General features: G+C 42.0%; 1 protein-coding gene across 22 annotated transcripts in view; it reads right to left on the bottom strand.

The window, feature by feature from the left end:
- RALGPS1 (Ral GEF with PH domain and SH3 binding motif 1) overlaps positions 1 to 22913 on the bottom strand; it is a 953479-nt gene that overhangs the window by 313947 nt on the left and 616619 nt on the right. For 21 of the 22 annotated variants that reach the window (XM_069748007.1, XM_069747990.1, XM_069747991.1 and 18 more), the window contains 2 exons: positions 7806 to 7943; positions 2612 to 2705 (listed from right to left, as the gene is read on the bottom strand). In XM_069748007.1, coding sequence (XP_069604108.1) covers positions 2612 to 2705; positions 7806 to 7943 — 232 coding nt within the window. The remainder of the gene's footprint in view (positions 1 to 2611; positions 2706 to 7805; positions 7944 to 22913) is intronic. The other variant, XM_069747994.1, reaches the window with a different exon arrangement.

Raw genomic sequence — 22913 nt, 5'->3', positions numbered from 1 at the left:
AAGTTTTCTGCCTTGGTGTAACCCTTGACTCTGATCTCTCCTTCAAACCACATATCCAAGGCCCTCTCTACTTCTTGCCGACTTCAACTCAAAAATATGTCCTCGATCCGGACATTCCTCAACCAAGAATCTGCAAAAACTAGTGCATGCCCTCATCATCTCCCTTCTAGACTACTGCTACCTCCTGCTTTGTGGAATCCCCTATAACACTCTTGTACCCCTCCAATCTATCCTAAACTCAATGGCCTGACTAATCCACCTGTCCCCACGCTATTCCCTGGCCTCTCTTCTCTGTCAATCCCTTCACCTGCTCCCCATAGCCCAGAGACTCCAGTTCTAAACCCCAGCCATGGCATACAAAACCATCCACAACCTGTCTCCTCCATACATCTATGACCTATTCTCTCAGTACTTACCTGCACACAACCTCTGATCCTGACAAGATCTCTTTCTATACTCCCCTCTTATCTCCTCTTCCCCCAATTGCTCACAAGATTTTTTCCGTGGATATCCTACACTCTGGAACGCTCTACCCCAACATATCAAACTCTCGCCTACTGTAGAAACCTTCAAAAGGAACCTGAAGACCTACCTCTTGGGACAAGTCTACAACCTGCAGTAACCCTTGTTCCATTAAACCGCTGCACGACCAGCTCTACCCTCACCTACTGTATCCACACCCATCTCTTGTAGATTGTGAGCCTTCACAGGCAGGGTTCTCTCTCCTCCCGTACCAGTCAATGACTCATTTTGTTCAAGATTATTGTATTTGTTTGTTTGTTATTTATTCTCCTTTTCACATGTAAAGCTTCATTGCATAAACAGAGCTATAATAATAAATAATAATAGTCGTAATGCATCGCAACTGCAGTAATGTTATTCCTGCATATACATAAAATGGAAATATAGTCGGGAATACAGAACAGGTAATGGACTTGGGTATTCTAACTACAAGTAAGCTAAGCAGTAGTACTCAATGCCAAGCAGCAGCTGCAAACACATATATCGTATATATTCGAGAATAAGCCGAGATTTTCAGCCCATTTTTGGGGGCTGAAAGTCCCCCTCTCGGCTTATACTCGAGTCATACCCAGGGTCAGCAGGGGAGGGGGAGCGGAGGCTGTGTAATAATACTCACCTGCTCCTGGCGCGGTCCCTGCAGGTCCCTGGCTCCCTAGCTTCTTCCTGTACTGAGCGGTCACATGGTACCGCTCATTAGAGTAATGAATATGCGGCTCCACCTCTATGGGAAGTGGAGCCGCATATTCATTACTGTAATGAGCTGTAACAGTGACCGCTCAGTACAGGATGAAGCTGCGGCGTCAGGGAAGCAGGGACTGCACAGCGCCAGGAGCAGGTGAGTATAACGGGGAGGGGAGCGCTGCGCGATATTCACCTGTTCCCCGTTCCAGGCGCCGCTCCGTCTTCAGCGTCTTCTGCAGTGATGCTCAGGTCAGATGGCACGGTGACGTGGTTAGTGCGCTCCCTCTGCCTGAACGTCAGTGCAGAAGACGCTGAAGACGGAGCCGCGCCGGAACGAGGAAAGGTGAATATTGAAAGTGACGGGGGCCTGAGCGACGGAGAGGTGAGTATATGATTTTTTTTATCGCAGCAACAGCAATTGGGGCAAGTGTTTGTATGGAGCATCTATGGGGCCATAACGTTTGTGCAGCACTATATGGGGCAAGTGTCTGTATGGGGCCATAAGGTTTGTGCAGCACTATATGGGGCAAGTGTCTGTATTGGGCCATAACGTTTGTGCAGCACTATATGGGGCAAGTGTCTGTATGGGGCCATAATTAACTTTTGTGGAGCATTACGGTATATGGGGCAAGTGTCTGTATGGAGCATCTTATGGGGCCATAATCAGCATTTGTGCAGCATTATATTCGGCAAATGTGTCTATGGAGCATCTTATGGGGCCATTACTAACCTTTTTATAGGATTATATGGGGCATATTTTAATATGGAGCATCTTATGGGGCCATCAAACTTTATGGAGCATTATATGGGGCTCCTGATTCAATATGGATATTCAAAAACACAACCTACTGATGTCTCAATTTTTCTTTTATTGGTATCTATTTTTACTTTTGACATTTACCGGTAGCTGCTGCATTTTCCTCCCTAGGCTTATACTCGAGTCATTAAGTTTTCCCAGTTTTTTGTGGCAAAATTAGGGGGTCGGCTGATACTCGGGTCAGCTTATACTCGAGTATATACAGTATATTAATAAACATATTAATCTGGCTCAGCTTAGACAAAAGACACCTCAGAGGAGTTCTCATTTTTATGCAGAAATATATATGAGGTCGATACAAAGGACTGTCACACAATTTACTCCTTTCAAAGACTTTCATTCCTTACAAGGAACCATAGGACATTTATTACAGGTGGAGGAAAGGCAATGCCATCATTTAAATTGCTTTTCTTACAACAAACGGCATTGTGAGTTGTGGATAATCTAGCGATAGATAATGTGTAAATGATAGATTCATCAAGTTCAACCTTTCTCTATGTATTTTTTTTCAACCGATGCAACACACGCATTACTCTGTACAGAAAATCACATTTTTCTAATGACCAAAGTCAGGAGCTTTGGAAAACTCACTTATAATTGTCATCTTCTACAAACTTCTGCAGCTCTTCTATGTACCGGACAGACTTCAAATACTTCTGTACATGGGGTAATGTTGCAAGGTGATCTGCAAAAGAAAGACATCATTACTCAGGGGTTTATTTTTTTAAGGCTTTGTTAACGTTTACATCTTTTTTTTAGTGCATGTACAGTATTATGTGCAATACAAATAGTTAACTGCTTTGCTCCTGCAGCTTCCAAGTATTTCACTACATTGCAAGCTGCTCAATATCATGAAGTGTCAATCCTGACAGACAGACTCTCCAACATTGTAACCGGACCTCCGCTACAGTATTGTATTCTTGTCTCTGGGTATGTGCACTAGACTAATGAACCCTTGAGAGGTTGAGATTTTTTAAGTAGATCAGCTTGTTAAAATCACTGCAGCAGAAGGAAAGCCCTAGGTTGGAGACACCAGAGTAAAAAATAAGAACAGCTGTAAACGTTAGCCAAAAGAAGACTAATAACAGACCTCTATTGATTTTATTCACAGGTATTACAGCTTGGAGGACTGGGAAATATTGAAAACTCATCTTCAATCTTCACATTCACATTTATTTTTTTAACTAAAAAGCGCATTGTAAGTACTGTATATACTGTACCTCCTAAAGACTAGAGCATATGGTCATCATGTGGGGGTAGGACGAATAGGACTCTGATTAATGAGCTGAAGTAAATACATAGCACTTTATGGCCATATATTACATGGTCGGATGTTTCACCTAAATGGCCACCATAACCACATTGCCGCTGTATAGCTGGCCATATATGTCCTCAGTGAGTACAGCAGATCACCTGAGGTTTTTGAACTTGGATTCAATGGTTCATGGCTGCATTTAATTTAGTAAGTGGTTATATCTTTCTACATTCTTGTATTTGGGTGCATGGGTGCTTGAGGGACCTACATAGTTATATAAATAAGCAAAAGCGCAAAACAATTTTATGCACAGACCCAATGAAAGTATGTATACACGGTCATCATGTAACAGTGCCTCGTGGGTGTACATATATATATATATATATATATACATACAGTGGGGCAAAAAAGTATTCAGTCAGTCAGCAATAGTGCAAGTTCCACCACTTAAAAAGATGAGAGGCGTCTGTAATTTACATCATAGGTAGACATCAACTATGGGAGACAAACTGAGAAAAAAAAATCCAGAAAATAACATTGTCTGTTTTTTTAACATTTTATTTGCATATTATGGTGGAAAATAAGTATTTGGTTAGAAACAAAATTTCATCTCAATACTTTGTAATATATCCTTTGTTGGCAATGACAGAGGTCAAACGTTTTCTGTAAGTCTTCACAAGGTTGCCACACACTGTTGTTGGTATGTTGGCCCATTCCTCCATGCAGATCTCCTCTAGAGCAGTGATGTTTTTGGCTTTTCGCTTGGCAACACGGACTTTCAACTCCCTCCAAAGGTTTTCTATAGGGTTGAGATCTGGAGACTGGCTAGGCCACTCCAGGACCTTGAAATGCTTCTTACGAAGCCACTCCTTCGTTGCCCTGGCGGTGTGCTTTGGATCATTGACATGTTGAAAGACCCAGCCACGTTTCATCTTCAATGCCCTTGCTGATGGAAGGAGGTTTGCACTCAAAATCTCACGATACATGGCCCAATTCATTCTTTCATGTACCCGGATCAGTCGTCCTGGCCCCTCTGCAGAGAAACAGCCCCAAAGCATGATGTTTCCACCACCATGCTTTACAGTAGGTATGGTGTTTGATAGATGCAACTCAGTATTCTTTTTCCTCCAAACACGACAAGTTGTGTTTCGACCAAACAGTTCCAGTTTGGTTTCATCAGACCATAGGACATTCTCCCAAAACTCCTCTGGATCATCCAAATGCTCTCTAGCAAACTTCAGACGGGCCCGGACATGTACTGGCTTAAGCAGTGGGACACGTCTGGCACTGCAGGATCTGAGTCCATGGTGGCGTAGTGTGTTACTTATGGTAGGCCTTGTTACATTGGTCCCAGCTCTCTGCAGTTCATTCACTAGGTCCCCCCGCGTGGTTCTGGGATTTTTGCTCACCGTTCTTGTGATCATTCTGACCCCAAGGGGTGGGATTTTGCTTGGAGCCCCAGATCGAGGGAGATTATCAGTGGTCTTGTATGTCTTCCATTTTCTAATTATTGCTCCCACTGTTGATTTCTTCACTCCAAGCTGGTTGGCTATTGCAGATTCAGTCTTCCAAGCCTGGTGCAGGGCTACAATTGTGTTTCTGGTGTCCTTTGACAGCTCTTTGGTCTTCACCATAGTGGAGTTTGGAGTCAGACTGTGTGAGGGTGTGCACAGGTGTCTTTTTATACTGATAACAAGTTTAAACAGGTGCCATTACTACAGGTAATGAGTGGAGGAAAGAGGAGACTCTTAAAGAAGAAGTTACAGGTCTGTGAGAGCCAGAAATCTTGATTGTTTGTTTCTGACCAAATACTTATTTTCCACCATAATATGCAAATAAAATGTTAAAAAAACAGACCATGTGATTTTCTGGATTTTTTTTTCTCAGTTTGTCTCCCATAGTTGAGGTCTACCTATGATGTAAATTACAGACGCTTCTCATCTTTTTAAGTGGTGGAACTTGCACTATTGCTGACTGACTAAATACTTTTTTTCTCCACTGTATATATATATTTTTTTTGCCAATATGCATATATACGTACGCACACACACAATCATGCCTGGCATCAAGGGTCGGACTGTCAGGATGTATGTTACGTGCACTAATCACTAGCAGGAAAATGTCAGTGTAGGATAGGTAGCAGCTTATAAGGATACTAGCAGGAGGAATCAATTAGGGCCTGCGGCGAGAGGGCCATTTCCCAGGTATAACTTGATGCTTCTCATGTGGTGTTTTACAGGAGGTATTTCCAGAATTAGGGAACGTTCCTCTGTAAACGCTGTGTTTGATCATCATATTCAGAGACATTCTTTAAACTCTATACCCGGCTGGGTGCCCTGGCATATACACTTGTCACATTCCACTTGTGCTGATTTTTTCTCATAGACAGAAATTGGAAGGAGAAAACATAAATTTTACACTTGTTTTGGAATGGCTTCTTATTATTCTTGGACTCAGTTATGCCTACTAGAAATTGGCATCCATAATGATATTCCCCCTCCAAATGTAGGATTTTCCTGGGAGGAGGAAGTTCCTCCAGGACTGATACTAGAATGTGTCCTTTTTTCATTAACTCGCAAAATGAATCATAGCATCTAGTATTTTACTTCATGTAGCATCCAAGGAAAAGCAGACTACAGCAAGTAAGATCTCTACAATACTATATCCTCTGCACTCTAGCTGCTCCGATCTAGTGATAACAGCACCTATTCAAGCGCCTTCCCTACTGGCTTTGTTTTAACTCAGAGAAATTTTTCTTAGATGACACAACACAACCAATGATATGTTTCAAGGGGACTGGCTGACTAGCTCATTTCCCTAGCTAAGCTAGCCCCCTTCTCCATCACAGTTGATTTAAAACCATGGAAGCTTTGCTAATAAAATGAAGCAGCTAGCCCCAATTGCTTACAAGCCAATATGTTTGGGCTTTTACTATGCCACTCCAAAATATTTACACGTTTCCCCTTAAACCACTCAAGTGTTGTTTTAGCAGTATTCTTTGGGTCATTGTCTTGTTGGAAGGTGAACCTCCGTCCCAGTCTCAAATCACTGACAGACAGGTTTTGTTCAAGAATGTCCTTTTATTTCGCACCATTTATCTTCCCCTCGACTTGGACCCCTTTCCCAGTCCCTGCTGCTGAAAAACATCCCCATAGCACGATGCTGCCACCCCCATGTTTCACTGTGGGGATGGTATTCTTGGAGTGATGAGCTATGTTGATTTAGCGCCAGACATAGCATTTACTTTGGTGGCCAAAAAGTTCAATTTCGGTCTCATCTGACCACAGCACCTTCCTCCATACTTTTGGGGAGTCTCTCACATATCATTTGGTAAACTCAAAATGAGCCTTACAATTTTTGTGTGTGTAAGTAAAGGCTTTTTTTCTGCCCATTCTTCCATGAAGGTCACCTCCATGGAGTGTACAGCTTATGGTGTTTGTAGACAGATACTTCAGTCTCTGGCAACTTTGCAGCTCCTTCAGGGTTACCTTTGGTTTCTGTGCTGCCTCTCAGATTAATGGCCTGGACTGAGCTTTGGTGAGTGGCCCTCTCTTGACAGGTTTGTTGTGGTATCATGTTCTTTCTATTTGATGATAATAGATTTGAAGGTGCTTCGGTGCATCATCAGAGATTGTGATTTTCTTTTATAACCGAACCCTGACTTGTACTGCTCAACAACTTTGTTCCTAATTTGTTTGGAGATCTCCTTGGTCTCTATGGTGTTGACTGGTTACTGATGCCTCTTGCTTAATGGTGTTGAAGCCTCTGTGGCCTTTCAGAAAAGGTAAAGTGTATATACTGAGAGACCATGTGATCCTTAGATTGCACACAGGTGGACTTCCACTTCTATAGACGCCTCTCCATTAAAAAGCAGTGGGCAGGATGTCACCAGACAATACAAAGGTGACATTAACCCCACAAATATGAACCCCACTTGCCACCGCTACAGGGCAAGTGGGAAGAGCTGGGCAAAGCGCCAGAATTGATATCTATTCTTGATAACCAGCCTTGCTAACGCAGACAGCTGAGGGTTGCAGCACGCGGCTGTCAGTTTTGGCTGGCTGGTTATCAAAAATATAGGGGAACCCACACAGTTCTTTTCATTTACTTATTGCGCCAGCTGATGAATACTTTTATCAGCCGCCGCCTGCTCGCTGTTATTAGCGGCAACAGGCATAGTCTGATAGGAGAAGCAGTTCCATCCGCCGATGCCTGTGATCATATGTAAACATCTTACTGCCGATAAGAGCCAATGGTGTTTCTCGTGCTGTCATGCAAATGACACCGCAAGAAACACCCGATGTTCGGGGTGACAAACCCGAACAGTAACACGGACTTCTTGGTAAAGTCCATGTTCGAGGTCGGTGCTGTACATTAGGTGTTTGGTACAGACCACAAACTTTACAGTTCGGGTTCGTCCATCTCTAAATACAGGTCCTTGTGAAATTTATTTATCGCAGTCATATATGTGACATAAAAAGAAAACAGACAAAGAACAATGTAAAAAAAAAATAAAGGAACAATGCCAACCATAATTACAGGAGACTTGCAAATCAGCTATGATTCTCAGAATGTTGTTCATCTGATTAGAGCGTTGCTCGTTCTCCATGATGCTGCCGGATGCTGGGTATGCAGAGTCTACGTAGATGATATCCAGGAGGTAAATTCCTGCAATACCCCCCCCCCAAAAAAAGAGAGACAATGTATTAAAGATGCTTTTTTCGGTTTATACCATACAAACAACTTTGGCTTTCCACATAGAACCCTACAGGGATTTGTAATGTTCTTCCTACATTATACCAGGTTAGAAGGATTCCCGGAATATACGGTAAGTACTGTAGCTGACAGGTTGTTTCGCTGGTGGGACTCTGTAGAGCAACCAGGTACCACCACCGCAGAGAAAATAAAAGACAGAGAAATTAAAAATTTGCTAATTCATAAAGGACAGAGAAATTACAATTTATTTTTTTGCCGATTTGCACTGGAAATAGAGTAGTAGGCAAATGGTCAGATTTTAATATATCCTTTCCACATGCTGTTCAAATTGACTGGCTGCGTGGAATTTAAACTCAGCCAAATGTGAATTTCTGGAATTGCAGCCAATTTTGGAATAGACAACAAGCAGATATAAAGCAAAATCATTTAAAAACTAGTACGGTAATTTGTTTATTTTCATAGTCCATATGATTTGGCGGTGATTTCCCAGAAGATATGCTGTGGAAATAATCAACTACAAAGCCAATCTGTAGATTTAACACTAGAATGGTGTAATCTGACAAGACACGTGAAAATTAATCAATTGAAACACTTTAAAATTAAACATAAAAAAATTTAAAAAATGTATGATGATGTAAAATTGAAGAAAATATAACGTAAAAATATGCAAGTAAACAAAATTAATAAATAAAATGCATTAAAATTTTCACATAAAAGTGAAAAACAAATTCCTCAGACACTAACTTTTCCAGGACAAATTCTTGTACCCAGCAATACAGACAGAAAACACTTGTAAAATATTACTGATCCCCAAATTACATTTTTAGAAGTTTGATCTTTGATTTTAATTGCTGCAAGTGACACTTGCGATTCAGACCAGCACAAGCATCCCTATAATTACTGCCTGCCGACATCAAGGCCTAGGAATTTGATCGTTTCAAAGGGTCGACTGATCCCGCTATTTGCCAACAGGACTATGGGATTCCCAGCATCTCATAACTCGGTCTCCTTTCTGCTATGCTAAACTTCTGCAGCCAAATAAAAAAAGTGTTAATAAGTCAGTGTGTTCCATGGAAGACCTTCTCCTCAATCCAACCTTTCACATCTCACAGGGCACCTGATTATCAACTAGTCTTGAGTTTCCATGTAACAACCTCAAAGTGAACTTTGTGGTCGTGGTGTGTTAGCTCAGGGACTATTAGGTGGTGTTTGGGGTTATTTCTGCTACTAACCAGATACATTTGTACTTTTGATCTAACATGCTTTTTATTTTTTTTTGTTGTTAGATCCATATACATTAAAAGCTGTTGACATCTCATGAGGAAAGTGCTGTCCTTGCTTCTAGGTTACCCAATTAAAAATAGACTTCCTCGAGTTGTTGGCGTGTTCATTCAGCACTGAGCGCTGTTTATATATGGATGCTAGGACTAAAACAAGCTTCACACTCATAATCCAATTATCTAGGAAGACCCGCTGAGGAGCCCTCATCTTATTTCAGAATATGTAGAAGGTTGTAATGCCAAGCTTACATCTTTGTCCCTATGGTTTTCTTTATATATTATACAAATATAATCTTAGTGGTAGAAACCTATGCCCTAAATGATAGAAAAATAGCCACAGTGGCAGGCGTGTAGCAACATAAATTGCCGGGAGCTACATATCGCAGTAGGAGCCAATTCCAGTACATTTTTGAGTGTTATGTGCACTTTTTGCTCTTTAAGCTGTAATAAAAGATTTAAAGAGAACCTGTCAGCAGGATTGTAACCTACACACAATGTATGTCTTCTGACAGGTCATTAATCCCTCAGTGACCTGCCCCCTAGTTTACGTAATCAATACTCTATATACGAGGGGCGATCCAAAAGTAATGATAATCGGTTATTTCTATTGCACACAGAAATTAAAATAAAGTGTTTTCTTCTCTCTTAGGTACCCACTAGTCCAGGAAAAAAAAATCACTTAAATAGACCACGATTCCCGGGAGCTACATTCATTTGAATATGAACTGCCGAGGAGTGAACATCAAAATGGAAAAAAACGAGCTCAGAGCGGTCATCAAATACCTCTGCTTGAAAAAAATGACTACCAAAGACATACACAGCGACTTGGTGGAAACATTGGGGGACTATTCTCCTCCATATTTCACAGTTGCATGCTGGGCCAAGGAATTTAAGCTGGGAAGAACATCGACGGAAGATGAACATCGTCAAGGACGCCCATCCACGTCCCTCAATGAAGAAAACGTGAAAAAAGTTGAAGAAGTTGTATTGGCAGATCGAAGAGTGACTATCAGGCATGTAGCTGAGGTCACAGGGATCTCATATGGCAGTATTCAAAGAATCCTTGCAAAAGAATTGAATATGAGAAAGGTCTCCGCGCGTTGGGTGCCAAAAATGTTAACCGACGAGCAAAAGAAGAAACGAGTTGACATTTCAATAGCAAATCTCGAAAAGTTCCAAGCAGACAAGGAAAAATTTTTGTCACGTTTTTTGACCATGGACAAGACCTGGATCCACCACTTTTTTTTTTTTTAAATTCGTTTATTAACCATAATGTTGAGAAAACAACAACACAATATACAAATTTATACTCCTTAGTATTACATTCAATATGGAGTACGTACATTGTATACATAACTGAATATCACAATGTGTGTTTAACATATCCTTTACTCCATTCAAATCGTACATATCTAACGTGGAGTCATGAAAATTTACAGTTATTAAATCATAACTACAACTGTATCCTACTAACTACCTTTCTGCTGCCCAACAATAAACCTACACCCTCCTCTGCATGATATCTAGAGAGATTTGACACTTTGCACTAGCGTAAATAACCGCGAGTTTATAAAGTTAGGTGAGAGAAGTTCCAGCCGCTCCAAATCTTCTCAAATTTACCTGGGCATCCTCTATTTTGATACAGTGTACGTTCGTACGGGATAATCGAATTTACTAACTCAATCCAGGCTCTGAGGGAGGGACATGAACCCCCCATCCATCGCATTGCCACCACCTTCCGTGCCATAAAAAGTGACTCCCGTAAGAAAATTGCAACGTGATGACCCCAAGTCTCCTCATCCCATACCCCAAATAGACAAATTAATGGCTCAAGAGGAACAGGGGCCAATACTATGGAGGAAAGTAATGAGGTTACCTCTTTCCAATATTGAAGAATGATTGGACAGCTCCACATCATGTGAATAAAGTCCGCATCTGGCAGGTGACAGCGTAGACATTCCGCAGAGTGAAGTCGACCCATCTTAAAAAGCCGCACGGGAGTTAGATATGATTGGTATATTATATACAATTGTGTCATTCTGTTATTAACCGACGGGGATACCTTCATCAGGGACTCTAAAATTTCCTCCCATTCTTCTTCCTGTGCGTCAGAGATGAGTCTCTCCCATTTCCCCCTGATGAGTCTTATAACCGATTCCGCACCCACTGATAGCATGTAGGTATATAAAGAAGAAATGAGGCCCTGGGGTCCCTGGGATTTGAGGATTCCTATTAGAGGCAGAGACGAGATTGTGCGGCCTGAAGCCACCCCCCTCATATATGACTGGAAAGCTGACCTTAATTGTAAAAAACAAAAAAATTGGGATCTCGGAATATCAGGTTTAGTCTGCAACTGTTCAAAGGACACAAAGGTCCCCTGGTCATGCAAATCCCCTACCGAGGTAACACCATGCATCACCCAAAAAGCGGTGGACGGGTGATTTAGCAGCATTGGAAAGTAGTTATTTTCCCAAAGGGGCATTTCAGCTATAATATCTGTATATCCAACAACTTTTTTTATTTGTCTCCAGATTAATCTTGCCAGTCGAAGCATGGGCAGCGGATGAGGGGTGGTCATTCTCTCTGATTCTAGAAAACTCAATGGACATTCCACCCGAGCAGAATGAAGCAGATGATGTTCAGAGTTAGGAAGATAACCACCAGGCATCCACGTGACCAATGTCTTAGCCTGCCCGGCCAGATAATATAGAAAAAAATCCGGTAACGCCGCTCCACCCCCCTGCTTAGGTCTCTGCAAAACAGAAAGTTTAAGTTTGGGCCTAGATTTTCCCCATATAAAAGAAGTTATTTGGGAGTTTAAATTAGTAAAGAGGGACTTAGGTACTGGTACTGCGCTATGTTGAAAACAATAACTAAGTTTAGGAAGCAGAATCATTTTAATTAGGTTGATACGGCCCGCAACAGATAGTGGGAGTTTGCTCCATGATGCAAATTTGGATTTGACTAGTTCTAACAATGGATAAATATTAAGTTGTAGATCAGAATTGCTACTTTGGGACATATAGATACCTAAATACTTAAAATTGGATACGACCGGTAGTGAGGACAGAGTTTCAAGATTTAGCATGGGGGCACAAGAGAGAGGCAATAGAGCAGATTTGTCCCAGTTTATATACAGGCCAGAGTATTTACTAAAGACATCTATAATAGCAATCGCTTTGGGCAGCGTTTCCTTTGCCTTGTCCATGAATATTACCATATTGTCGGCATATAAGCCGATGGTATCCACCCGACCCGCTATATCTATGCCCCTGATATCCGGGGAGGATCTCATACGTATTGCCAATGCCTCTATTGCGAGAGCAAAGAGAGCCGGCGAGAGGGGGCATCCCTGACGGGTTCCCCTAGACAATGAGAGGGACTTAGAGATGGAATTATTTATAATTATGCGCGCCTTAGGTTTCATATATAATACACTGATCCACCTTAGAAATTTATCTCCAAAGCCATATCTCTGTAGGCATGCTGACAGGAAGGGCCATTCAAGAGAATCGAAGGCCTTGGCCGCATCCAGGGATGCTACTGCCCAATTGTTATCTGACACCAAAGAACTACATTGAATTATGGATTGAACTCGCCTAATGTTAATAGAAGTATTTTTACCAGGCATAAAGCCAGTCTGATCTGGATGAATAAGGTCCAAAATGATGGAATTCAGTCTAATGGCCAGAATTTTAGTGAAGATTTTATAATCTACATTAACTAACGATATGGGCCGATAGGAGCCACATTCCAGAAGGTCCTTTCCCTCTTTTTTAAGTATAACAATATTTGCCTCATAGAAAGTTTCAGGCATACATCCTCCCTCCCATATGCCCTGGAACACTTTCAGTAGGAGTGGCGCTAGTATACCCCGATATCTCTTGTATAGCTCAACAGGAAACCCGTCCGGCCCAGGAGCTTTCCCAGAGGACATGTCCATTATGGCATATTCTACCTCTTCCAATGTGAATGCAGCATCCATAAGTTCTCGCTGAGTGGGTTTCAATGTGGGGAATATTACATCTGATAAATAATCCAGACATTGTGAAATGCCGAAGTCACTTTTGGAACTATATAATGATTCATAGTAGTCATAAAAACATTGAAGTATTTCTTCTGTCGTAGACATTAATGAGCCGTCTGGCGCACGAATCTGCAATACTGTATTAGATGTATTATGCTGACGTACCAGATAGGCTAGAAATTTACCGGTTTGATTTCCCAATTCAAAGTATGACTGACGTGCGAAGAACAGCTTACGCTTAGATTTGGTGTCCATGTGCTGAGTGTACAATCTCTGTGAGGTCAACCATTCAATTCTATTGCCATTAGTTTGGCTAGCTATGTATGCGGCCTCCGCATCTTTCAGTCTCTGCTCCACCCCATCATCCTCCCTCAAGGTCACCCTTTTTATGTATGTAATCGTGGAGGACAAACATCCCCTCAAGTATGCTTTGAGGGTATCCCAGAATAAATTAGTGTTCTGGGGCTCTGGGTGAGACGATATGAAACAATTTAAGTGATCCTCTGTTCTGTCGTTATTATCCATTAATTTTAGCCAAAAGGGGTTCAGCTTCCAGACCATGCCACTCCTTGGTTGTCCAAATTTGAGTTTAAGTATAATCGGGCTATGGTCCGATATCCCCCTATTACCGTGTTCCACACTATCCACCCACGTTGCCAGCCCGCTAGAACCGAATATGTAATCTATGCGGGATAGAGACTGTTTAGTAGATGAGTGACAGGTATACCCCCGCACTCCAGGGTGATGTATCCGCCATAGATCAAGCCATCCACTACCCTCTATAAATGATGCCAACTGGGTCGGGGCCGAAGAGGGGGGCTCCCCGGATCTCCCGTCGTCCAATCTCAATTTATCAAGGCTATTATCCATGACTAAGTTAAAGTCTCCCATACAAATGACTTGTGCGTCCGGATAATTTAGAGCAAAGCTCATTGCCATCCGGAGAATTGACATGCTAGCTGGGGGAGGGTTATAAACACATAAAATCACATATTCGCTAGAATTAATTAGTGCATGCACAAAAACAAATCGGCCATCAGGGTCCCTTCGAGCCTCCTTAGCTTCCCATCTAACATCTCTATGTATTAACAATGAAAGTCCTCTCGAGTAACTGGTATGGAAAGCATGTATGTACCATTGTACCCACGGCTTCTGTACACATCGGGCTGTATCTCTGGTCAAATGAGTCTCTACTAGGGCTATTATATGGGGGGGGTGGTGCCTGATTTGCGAAAAAACCTTAATTTTCTTTCGGGGGGATTTAATACCTCGTACATTCCATGTCATGCATACTATTTCAGACCCCATGTTTACTTATCCAAATATGATACATGCTATTACTCAGGCAAAGGTCAAGGGTGGTACATAGGAAGCAAGAGCATTGTCGGCGGCAGTTTCTACTTAAATAACAAAGAAAACCAATAAAAGAAGAAAAGTTGAACAAGAACCAAACAGTATAGGAGCAACGTCCTGTGCTCCCATTGTTAAAGAAGTAAGGGGATACCCCCGCTGGATTTAGCGTCCGGTATAGTTGGTAATCTGGACTTCTCCAGAGAGAGCTCCTTATTTAGTAATCCAAAGAATTCTACTTGACTAGACATATTCAGGATTCCTTTACTCAAGACTCCCCATGAGATCATAACCATTCGGTCACCTCCGCTGGATCCGTGAAGAACACAGAAGAACCCTTATAGACAACACGGAGCCGGGCCGGGAAGATCATTGAATAGATGATATTTCTGTCCCTGAGTTGCTTCTTGATCTCCATAAATCTGGCCCTTTGCTTTTGAAGTTCCACAGAAAAATCCGGGAAGATCGAGATTACAGCATTGTCGAATTTAATGGGGCTTTTCTGTCGTGCCAGCCGTAAAATAGTATCTCTATCCTTGCAATTGAGGATCCGTGCCAGAAAAGGTCTAGGTGGGACCCCGGGAGGAAGAGGTTTTGTGGGTACTCGATAGGCTCTTTCCACAGCAAACGTCGATGAAAATTCATCTCCCAGAGAAGATTTGAGCCACCCCTCTAGGAATACCTCAGGTTGTTGACCCTCTGAGCGCTCCGGCAGTCCAATAATACGGATATTATTCCGGCGTAATCTGTTTTCTAGGTCATCTGCCTTTTGTTTCCAGGCATTTATAGAGCCAGCTACTTTTGTCAACTTGGCCTCCATGGGTGTGATGGTATCTTCTACATGTGATACCCTCGTCTCCACTTCTGTAATGCGTCCCTTCATAGTCTGCATGTCTTGACGGAGGCGCCCCACCTCAGTGTGTACATCCTCTATCTTTTCGGTGAGAGATGTTCTGGTTAGGGAAATAGCTTGCATTAACTGGTCCGATGCTTGTTTAAGCGTCAGTTCATCCTGTTCGCCTCCCTCAGTACCATCAGAGGGGCGATTTTTGCGTTGCACTTGAGAGGAGTTATTTCTAAGATTACGTGTGTTATCAGAGGGATCAATTCTGGCAAATTCCTTCAGTCTGTCAGCTGCCCCTGAGCCCTTAGTGCGCTGCATGATTAGCAAGGTCAGGGTCACAATATATATATATAAGCTCAGCAGAGCTATCACAGGTTGACGTCCGCAGCGAACTGAAAAGTTATAAATGGGACAATCTCAAAGCTCCACTAGGGTGCTGTGCACCAGGGAAGGTTCACTATGCCTGCAGTGGCAGCAGCCAAAAGAGGGATCCAAAGCCCTCAGGAGTACTGGCACCGACAAGTGGAGTGTCTTAGATATGAGGAGCACAGGGCCCAATTTTCCAGGGCACACACCGCGCGTCCTCTCGGTGTGTCCAGGATATGTGCTCGCTCCCCCACTTCTACAGCGCTGCAGAGATGTTAAGATGGCGCCGCATCTTCAACTGCCGAAGCGCGCGCTCTGAGGGTGACAGCCGCTCCACACAGGCACCGCTTCCGCCCCAGTCTCTCACTCACCCGGTGCACCACAAACCCACAGCACCTACCGCAGGCGTCGGCAACCGCCTGGGGATCAGAGTGGGGTCCCGTCCTGATTCAGAGCAGCACCGCGTCTCTCCCAGCAAAGCGTGCTCTGCCCAAGATGGCCGCTTCCCAGCCGCAGGTCCTTCCTGAGATCTTCAATCTCCGTAGCTCCCCGGTCACAGCAATCCCCCGGCAGGGTCCCGGAAAGTCGCCTGAAGTCAAGGGGGTCCGGCGGTGGTGAGTATATCACCGTGTGCAGGGGTCTTGATGCAGGATATTAAAAAGGATTTGGGAGCTCTCTCACAGTGCGTCCTCTCTCCTTCACTACATAGCCACGCCCCCCTTGGATCCACCACTTTGATCCCGAAACTAAACAACAATCGATGACGTGGAAACGAGCCGACGAACCAACGCCGAAGAAATTCAAAGTGTCAAGCTCAGCAGGGAAGGTTATGGCGTCCGTTTTTTGGGACGATGAAGGAATTATTATGGTGGACTATTTGGAGAAGGGAGCCACTATTACGGGCTCCTACTACGCAGAACAAATAAGAAGATTGTGGGAGGCTATCAAGGAGAAAAGGCGTGGCAAACTGCGGGCTGGAGTGCTGTTTCACCAAGATAACGCGCCGGCTCACAAAGCTGCAGTTGCCATGGCTACCATTCAAGAAGCGGGCTTTGAACTGGTGGAACACCCCCCCTATTGGCCAGATCTAGCCCCCAGTGACTTCTTTCTCTTTCCTCGACTCAAGGAACACCTCCGGGGCAAGAAATTTGATGACAATAGCGACGTGATAACCGCTGTTGAGGATTTTTTTGAGGGTCAAGATCAAGAATTTTTTTCTAAGGGAATTCTAAGTTTAGAAAAGAGATGGACTAAATGTATAGACTTGATAGGAGACTATGTAAAAAAAATAAAAAAATTTTGACTATATTCATTGTGTTTAGTATTGATTATCATTACTTTTGGATCGCCCCTCGTGTATATATATATATATATATATAAAAAAACACCTTCAGCAGGCAGGAGGTGCCCGAACTGCAGCATGACCGCACATAATTCAGTTAATTGGTGCTATATATTAATTAATAAATAAAAAACAAATGCCTCCTCCAAGATGGCGGCATCTGCAGTGACAGCTATTGGCGTAAAAAAATTGGAGTTACTTAGCACATAATTTGGCCAATTCATGCAAGCCCAGCAGCCAACGACAAGGCGATCTCTGGTTTGCTGGGAACCTACGTATCTAGTGTGAAGGCTCTTAGGCTAAAGCCTGAATTTTGCCAAATTATTTGCCAAATATCTCAATTTTTTTCTTATTATCTAGAGCAGTAATGCAATTCATATTTTCATATATTTCATATTTACATGCTTAGAAGAGTGCAATTTTATTGGCTTATATATATATATAGAGAGAGAGAGAGAGAGAGAGAGAGAGAGATGGGTACTCCTAGTTCACACTAGTTTTTTGATTTGGAAGTGCCAGTCAGTTTTTCGTTATTTGCAGATTAGCTCTCTGACCGAGCACTCTGCCCTCCTGCCTGAGGCTGTTTTCATCGAAATAGGATCCTACCTACCGATAAATTCTGGTTTTAGCCTAAGAGAGGTATTCACACTAGATACGTAGTTTCCCAGCAAATCGGGGATCGCTGGGCTTTCATAAATTATGAGCCAAGTATCTCCGTTTTTTATTATCTATCTAGATCTGTAATGCTATTCATATTTTTATATTTACATGCCACTTCGGAGCGCAACTTTATTTGTCATAGAAAAATCAAGTAACTGATGAAGGCTTAACCCCTAAGTGACGGAGCCAAATTTTTGAAATCTGACCAGTGTCACTTTATGTGGTGATAACTCTGCAACGCTTCAACAAATCCCAGTGATTTTGAGACTGTTTTTTCGTGACATATTATACTTTATGATAATGGTAAATTTAGGTCAATATGTTTTGTGTTTATTTATAAAAAATATCAAAAATTTGAGAAAAATGTTAAAAAATTTGCAATTTTCAAAGTTTGAATGATTATTCCTTTAATCCAGATAGTCATACCACAGCAAACCATTAATGAATAACATTTTCCTCATGTCGGCTTTACATCAGCACCATTTGTAAAATGCTCTTTAATTTTGTTAGCATTTTAGGAGGTTTAAAAATGTAGCAGCAATTTTTCATTTTTTCAAGGAAATTTACAACATTTATTTTTTTAGGGACTTATCCATGTTTGAATTGACTTTAGGGGTCTCATATATTGGGAAACCCCCAAACGTGATACCATTTTAAAAACAGCACCCCTAGACATATTGAAAACTGCTGTCAGGTAGTTTATTAACCCTTCAGGTGCTTTACAGGAATTAATGCAAAGTGGCATGACAGAAATGAAAATGTGTATTTTTACCACCTAAATGTCGGTAACTTCTGAACAGGTTACAACAGCCGACAGACTCGAAGGCCGCTATTTGGTCGTGAATTGCCATCGCAAACATCAGGACCACAAAATCATGATCTGAGGGCACCAATTTGGATAAAGAGGGAGCCCCCACGCTCTCTTAACCATTTTTAATGATGTAGTCACTACTGACAGCAGCATCTAAGGGGTTAAACAGATATGGACGGTGCCAACACTGATCGTGGCTAATACAGCAAGTTGTCAGCTATAGTGTACAGCCGACAGCTGCTGGCTTGTCACCTGTATGGGGAGGCTATGCTCTTAAATCTCAGGTCAGTTAAAAGACGTATTGGCTGTCATTAAGGGGTTAAAGCACCACTCCATAGGAGTTTTTTTTATTTCAGCACTGGAGTTGTGCTACTAAGGTACATTCCCTGCCGCTACTCTCACATGCAGTCTTCACCTTCTATCGTCCCGCTCCCATCAGTCTCAAGCAGTTTGCAACCTGCTGGATTGGAGGTCACTTTTCAATACAAGTCTAAGAGTGGATCGTTCTGGCGTTAACAGACTTACATTGAGAGCTTGAAACCTTAACTTCTGACTTATGGCCAGTCAGAACTTACGGTCACAGGATGGTGGCGTGGGAGCAGAGGGGTGCCGGGAAGAGCTGAAGACGGCAGGTGGGATATAGAATACTAGATGCAGTGATCTTACACTCCAGAGCTGAAATAAAACAAACAAACAGCTGGATTGATGCTTTACATGAGTGCCAATGTATAGAATTAATCGACAACTGGTAGATGTGTTTATATCTTTAATTGGCGCTCGTAAAGGGTAGAAATCAGTCTGTGTGTTTTTTTCCTTAGGCGGTAAGCTAAGAATGAGCTTTAATTTTTTTTTTTTTTGCACTGAAAACGCAGCATCTTACAATTCTAGCAAAGTGGATGGGATTTTTTGAAGTCTCATGCCCGCTGTGCTTTTATTTACCCCGTATGAACTGCGTATTTGACAAATCTGCGCATGTCAAATTTCTCTTATGAGTACGCTGAATTTTCTGTGCAGATTTTTCTCAAAGACTTGCATTAAATGCAGAAAGTCTGCAGGTAAGGGTACGCGCATAAATAATCAGTCTCATTCTCATCCAGAAGCTTGTTTTTTTTTCTCACTTGTCATCTGTGTGCTATCCGTAGGCAATTCGTTTTTTTACTTAGCAATATTAATATTTTACAGGACCACTTACAGATTGCTATGCTGCAGAACTGTAATATAACCATAAAAATTGGATAGCATACTGATGGCCAGTAACGGCAATTCTTTTTCTCGCGCTCTACCGATTTCGGAGTGAAATCATAGCATGCTGTGATTTTTTTCTCATGCTGAATACAGCTGAGAACAAATACACAGATCTGCACTGCCTCATTGAATTACACTGGCCTGAGTACAATTCGATTTTATACAAAAGTGTGAGCAAGCCCTAAAAGAGGCACATACGTTTTTAGTGTGTTTCCATGGTGGAAATACATGAAAAAAGGCATGTAAATTCGCACATGACTGCATCAGTAAAGTTCTGTCAAAGCCAAATAGCAGGAAGTATCAGAAACAAAGCAGTTTTATTTAAAATGTGACACCCTCGCTGGATAGACTCCCATCGTGACCCCATTCTCAGACACTCTCTAAGTGTCTCCCCTTGAATGATTTATATGGAAAGATAAGAGGCTATTTTTTATTTCTGATCTGAGCTTTTATTCTAGTTTGCTTAATGATATGATATACTGTAATACTATTTACGGCCTATACTCTGATTATTGACCGATATAAGAAGCATTAAATTTTGATAATTAATGGTGCATAAAGACATTACCCGCATATTATTCCCAATAAATATTTCCCCTTCCCATTCTGCCTTTTGTTTGTTTCTTGTTATCTTTTCTTTTGTTTTCGTGTGTTAATTGTCAGCCTATAAACCATAATGCCTGTTACTCCCCTGTGTGGGGAAATCGTTAAGCACTGAGGTTTATATTCCATGTTGTGAAAATGTCATACACAATTTTGAATCTAAAATCCGGCACAAAAAAAAGAGACAAAACGCAGCGTCAAAACCGCAATAAAAACGCATGTAAAATAAACCACAATGAAAAAAAAACTTAAGTAACCTAATAGATGCAGAAATTGTTCAGAAATCTGCAACATAAAAAAATCACCTAAAGCTCATTGTGGGAATGTATCATAAGGCTTCTCAATGGCATTGAAAAACAACTTTAAAAACATTGTAACAAATGTTTGATAAAATTCATGTTTTTTTCACAAGCTAAAAAAAACAAACCCGAGAGCTATGGAAATGTGACTTCAGCAAATCAGTGTTCCCATTGCTGGAGGCGACTACAAATGTGGTTTGTCACAAATAATTTTTGCTGTAAATGTCTGTGCCTGAGATGGCGGCTTCTGATGGATGAGATCAGAGAGTGATAGTATCTAAAGAGGGCGTCAAACATTTTTATTGACACCACAATGAACACCTCGGAGGGTCTCTGTCAGTAACAATAGTGAGCATGGAGCACATTTTATTAAAAGCAAGATTTGAAGACAACCTCATCTGAGTGACAGGTCAGGCCTCAGTCCTGATGTTTCTATCTTCTGTTTCCAATTTATCAGGACAAGGAACATCTGGGGAGTATTTATGGTACCTTTACAGATTATATGGGATGGGGAAGGAAACATGCCATTTGCTTTGCTTGCGTTGAGTGACCTACCTCTATGTCTACATTAGCAACAGATTTTTGATATATACTGTATAGTACAAAAAAAAATAAAATAAAGCTCTTCAGTTTGTAAAGAGAATACACAAACTTGATGGCATATTCATTGGATCATATTAATGCTCATAGGCATCTTTATAATACATTATCTTCCACATGAGAAGTAGAAAACCAGTCTGCTGATAAGTCTTGACTCTGGCCCCTCTTTAAAGGGAATCGGTCACCCCAAAATTGGCCTATAAACTAAGGCCACCGGCATCAGGGCCTTATCTACAGCATTCTGTAATGCTGTAGATAAGCCCCCGATGTAACCTGAGAGAGAAGAAAAACAGGTTATATTATACTCACCCTGGGGCGGTTCGATGGGCGTCGCGGTCCTCCGCTGGGCCTCTCTGACCTTTCCCGGCGCCTGCGCACTGCAGTACTTTGCTCTGTCCTCAACAGGGCAGACAAAGTGCACCTGCACCGGAGCCGCAGCGTGAAGAGAAGAAGAGGACATCATCATAAGAAGATGGGAGGCCCCGGACCCGGACTGCGACGCCAATCGGACCCGAACAGAACCGGAACCGCCCCTGGGTGACTATAATATAACCTGTTTTTCTCATCTTTCAGGATACATCCGGGGCTTATCTACAGCATTATAGAATGCTGTAGATAAGCCCCTGATGCCGGTGGCCTTAGTTAATAGGCCAATTTTGGGGTGAGAGATTCCCTTTAAGTAATAATCTGTGACTCTTCACTGACAAAAAGGAATGTTGACTTTATGTCGATCATTCCTCAAATTTAGAAACTGCTCACAGATTAACACTTCTGCGATGTCAGCCCTTAAAGGCACAGAACGTTCTTTTGAAGAAAATTAGAACCACTCTGTGAGTACAGTAATCTGTTCCAGAAGCAGAAATCCGCTCACAACTTCAGGGTTTCCTGTCAAGTTATTTGATTTCACTTTGGTTTGTAAAATTAGACTTGATATATGATATTTCCACACAATAAAACATATCAAGTTGGAAGTAGAGAAAGGAACAGTCGTTCGGACCCTCACAGGTCACTATAGAAGGGTTAATCTACAAAAATATGTGTAACTCCTAGAACCTGTTAATGGGGTCTGGGGAAACCCTACGCTGTCCTCATATCCGTTGTGAAAGCTGCCTAGCACGAGGCTGGTTCCTTGTGAGAATTTATTTGACGCTTTATCCTTTAACCCCTTCATGACCCAGCCTATTTTGACCTTAAAGACCTTGCCGTTTTTTGCAATTCTGACCAGTGTCCCTTTGTGAGGTAATAACTCAGGAACGCTTCAACGGATCCTAGCGGTTCTGAGACTGTTTTTTCGTGACATATTGGGCTTCATGTTAGTGGTAAATTTAGGTCAATAAATTCTGCGTTTATTTGTGATAAAAACGGAAATTTGGCAAAAATTTTGAAAATTTCGCAATTTTCACATTTTGAATTTTTATTCTGTTAAACCAGAGAGATATGTGACACAAAATAGTTAATAAATAACATTTCCCACATGTTTACTTTACATCAGCAC

Source organism: Ranitomeya imitator, chromosome 2 (assembly GCF_032444005.1).
Source record: "Ranitomeya imitator isolate aRanImi1 chromosome 2, aRanImi1.pri, whole genome shotgun sequence".
NCBI classification, from domain to species: Eukaryota; Metazoa; Chordata; class Amphibia; order Anura; family Dendrobatidae; genus Ranitomeya; species Ranitomeya imitator.
Note: the sequence above shows the minus strand (reverse complement) of the source record. Positions and strands in the feature narration are given on the sequence as shown.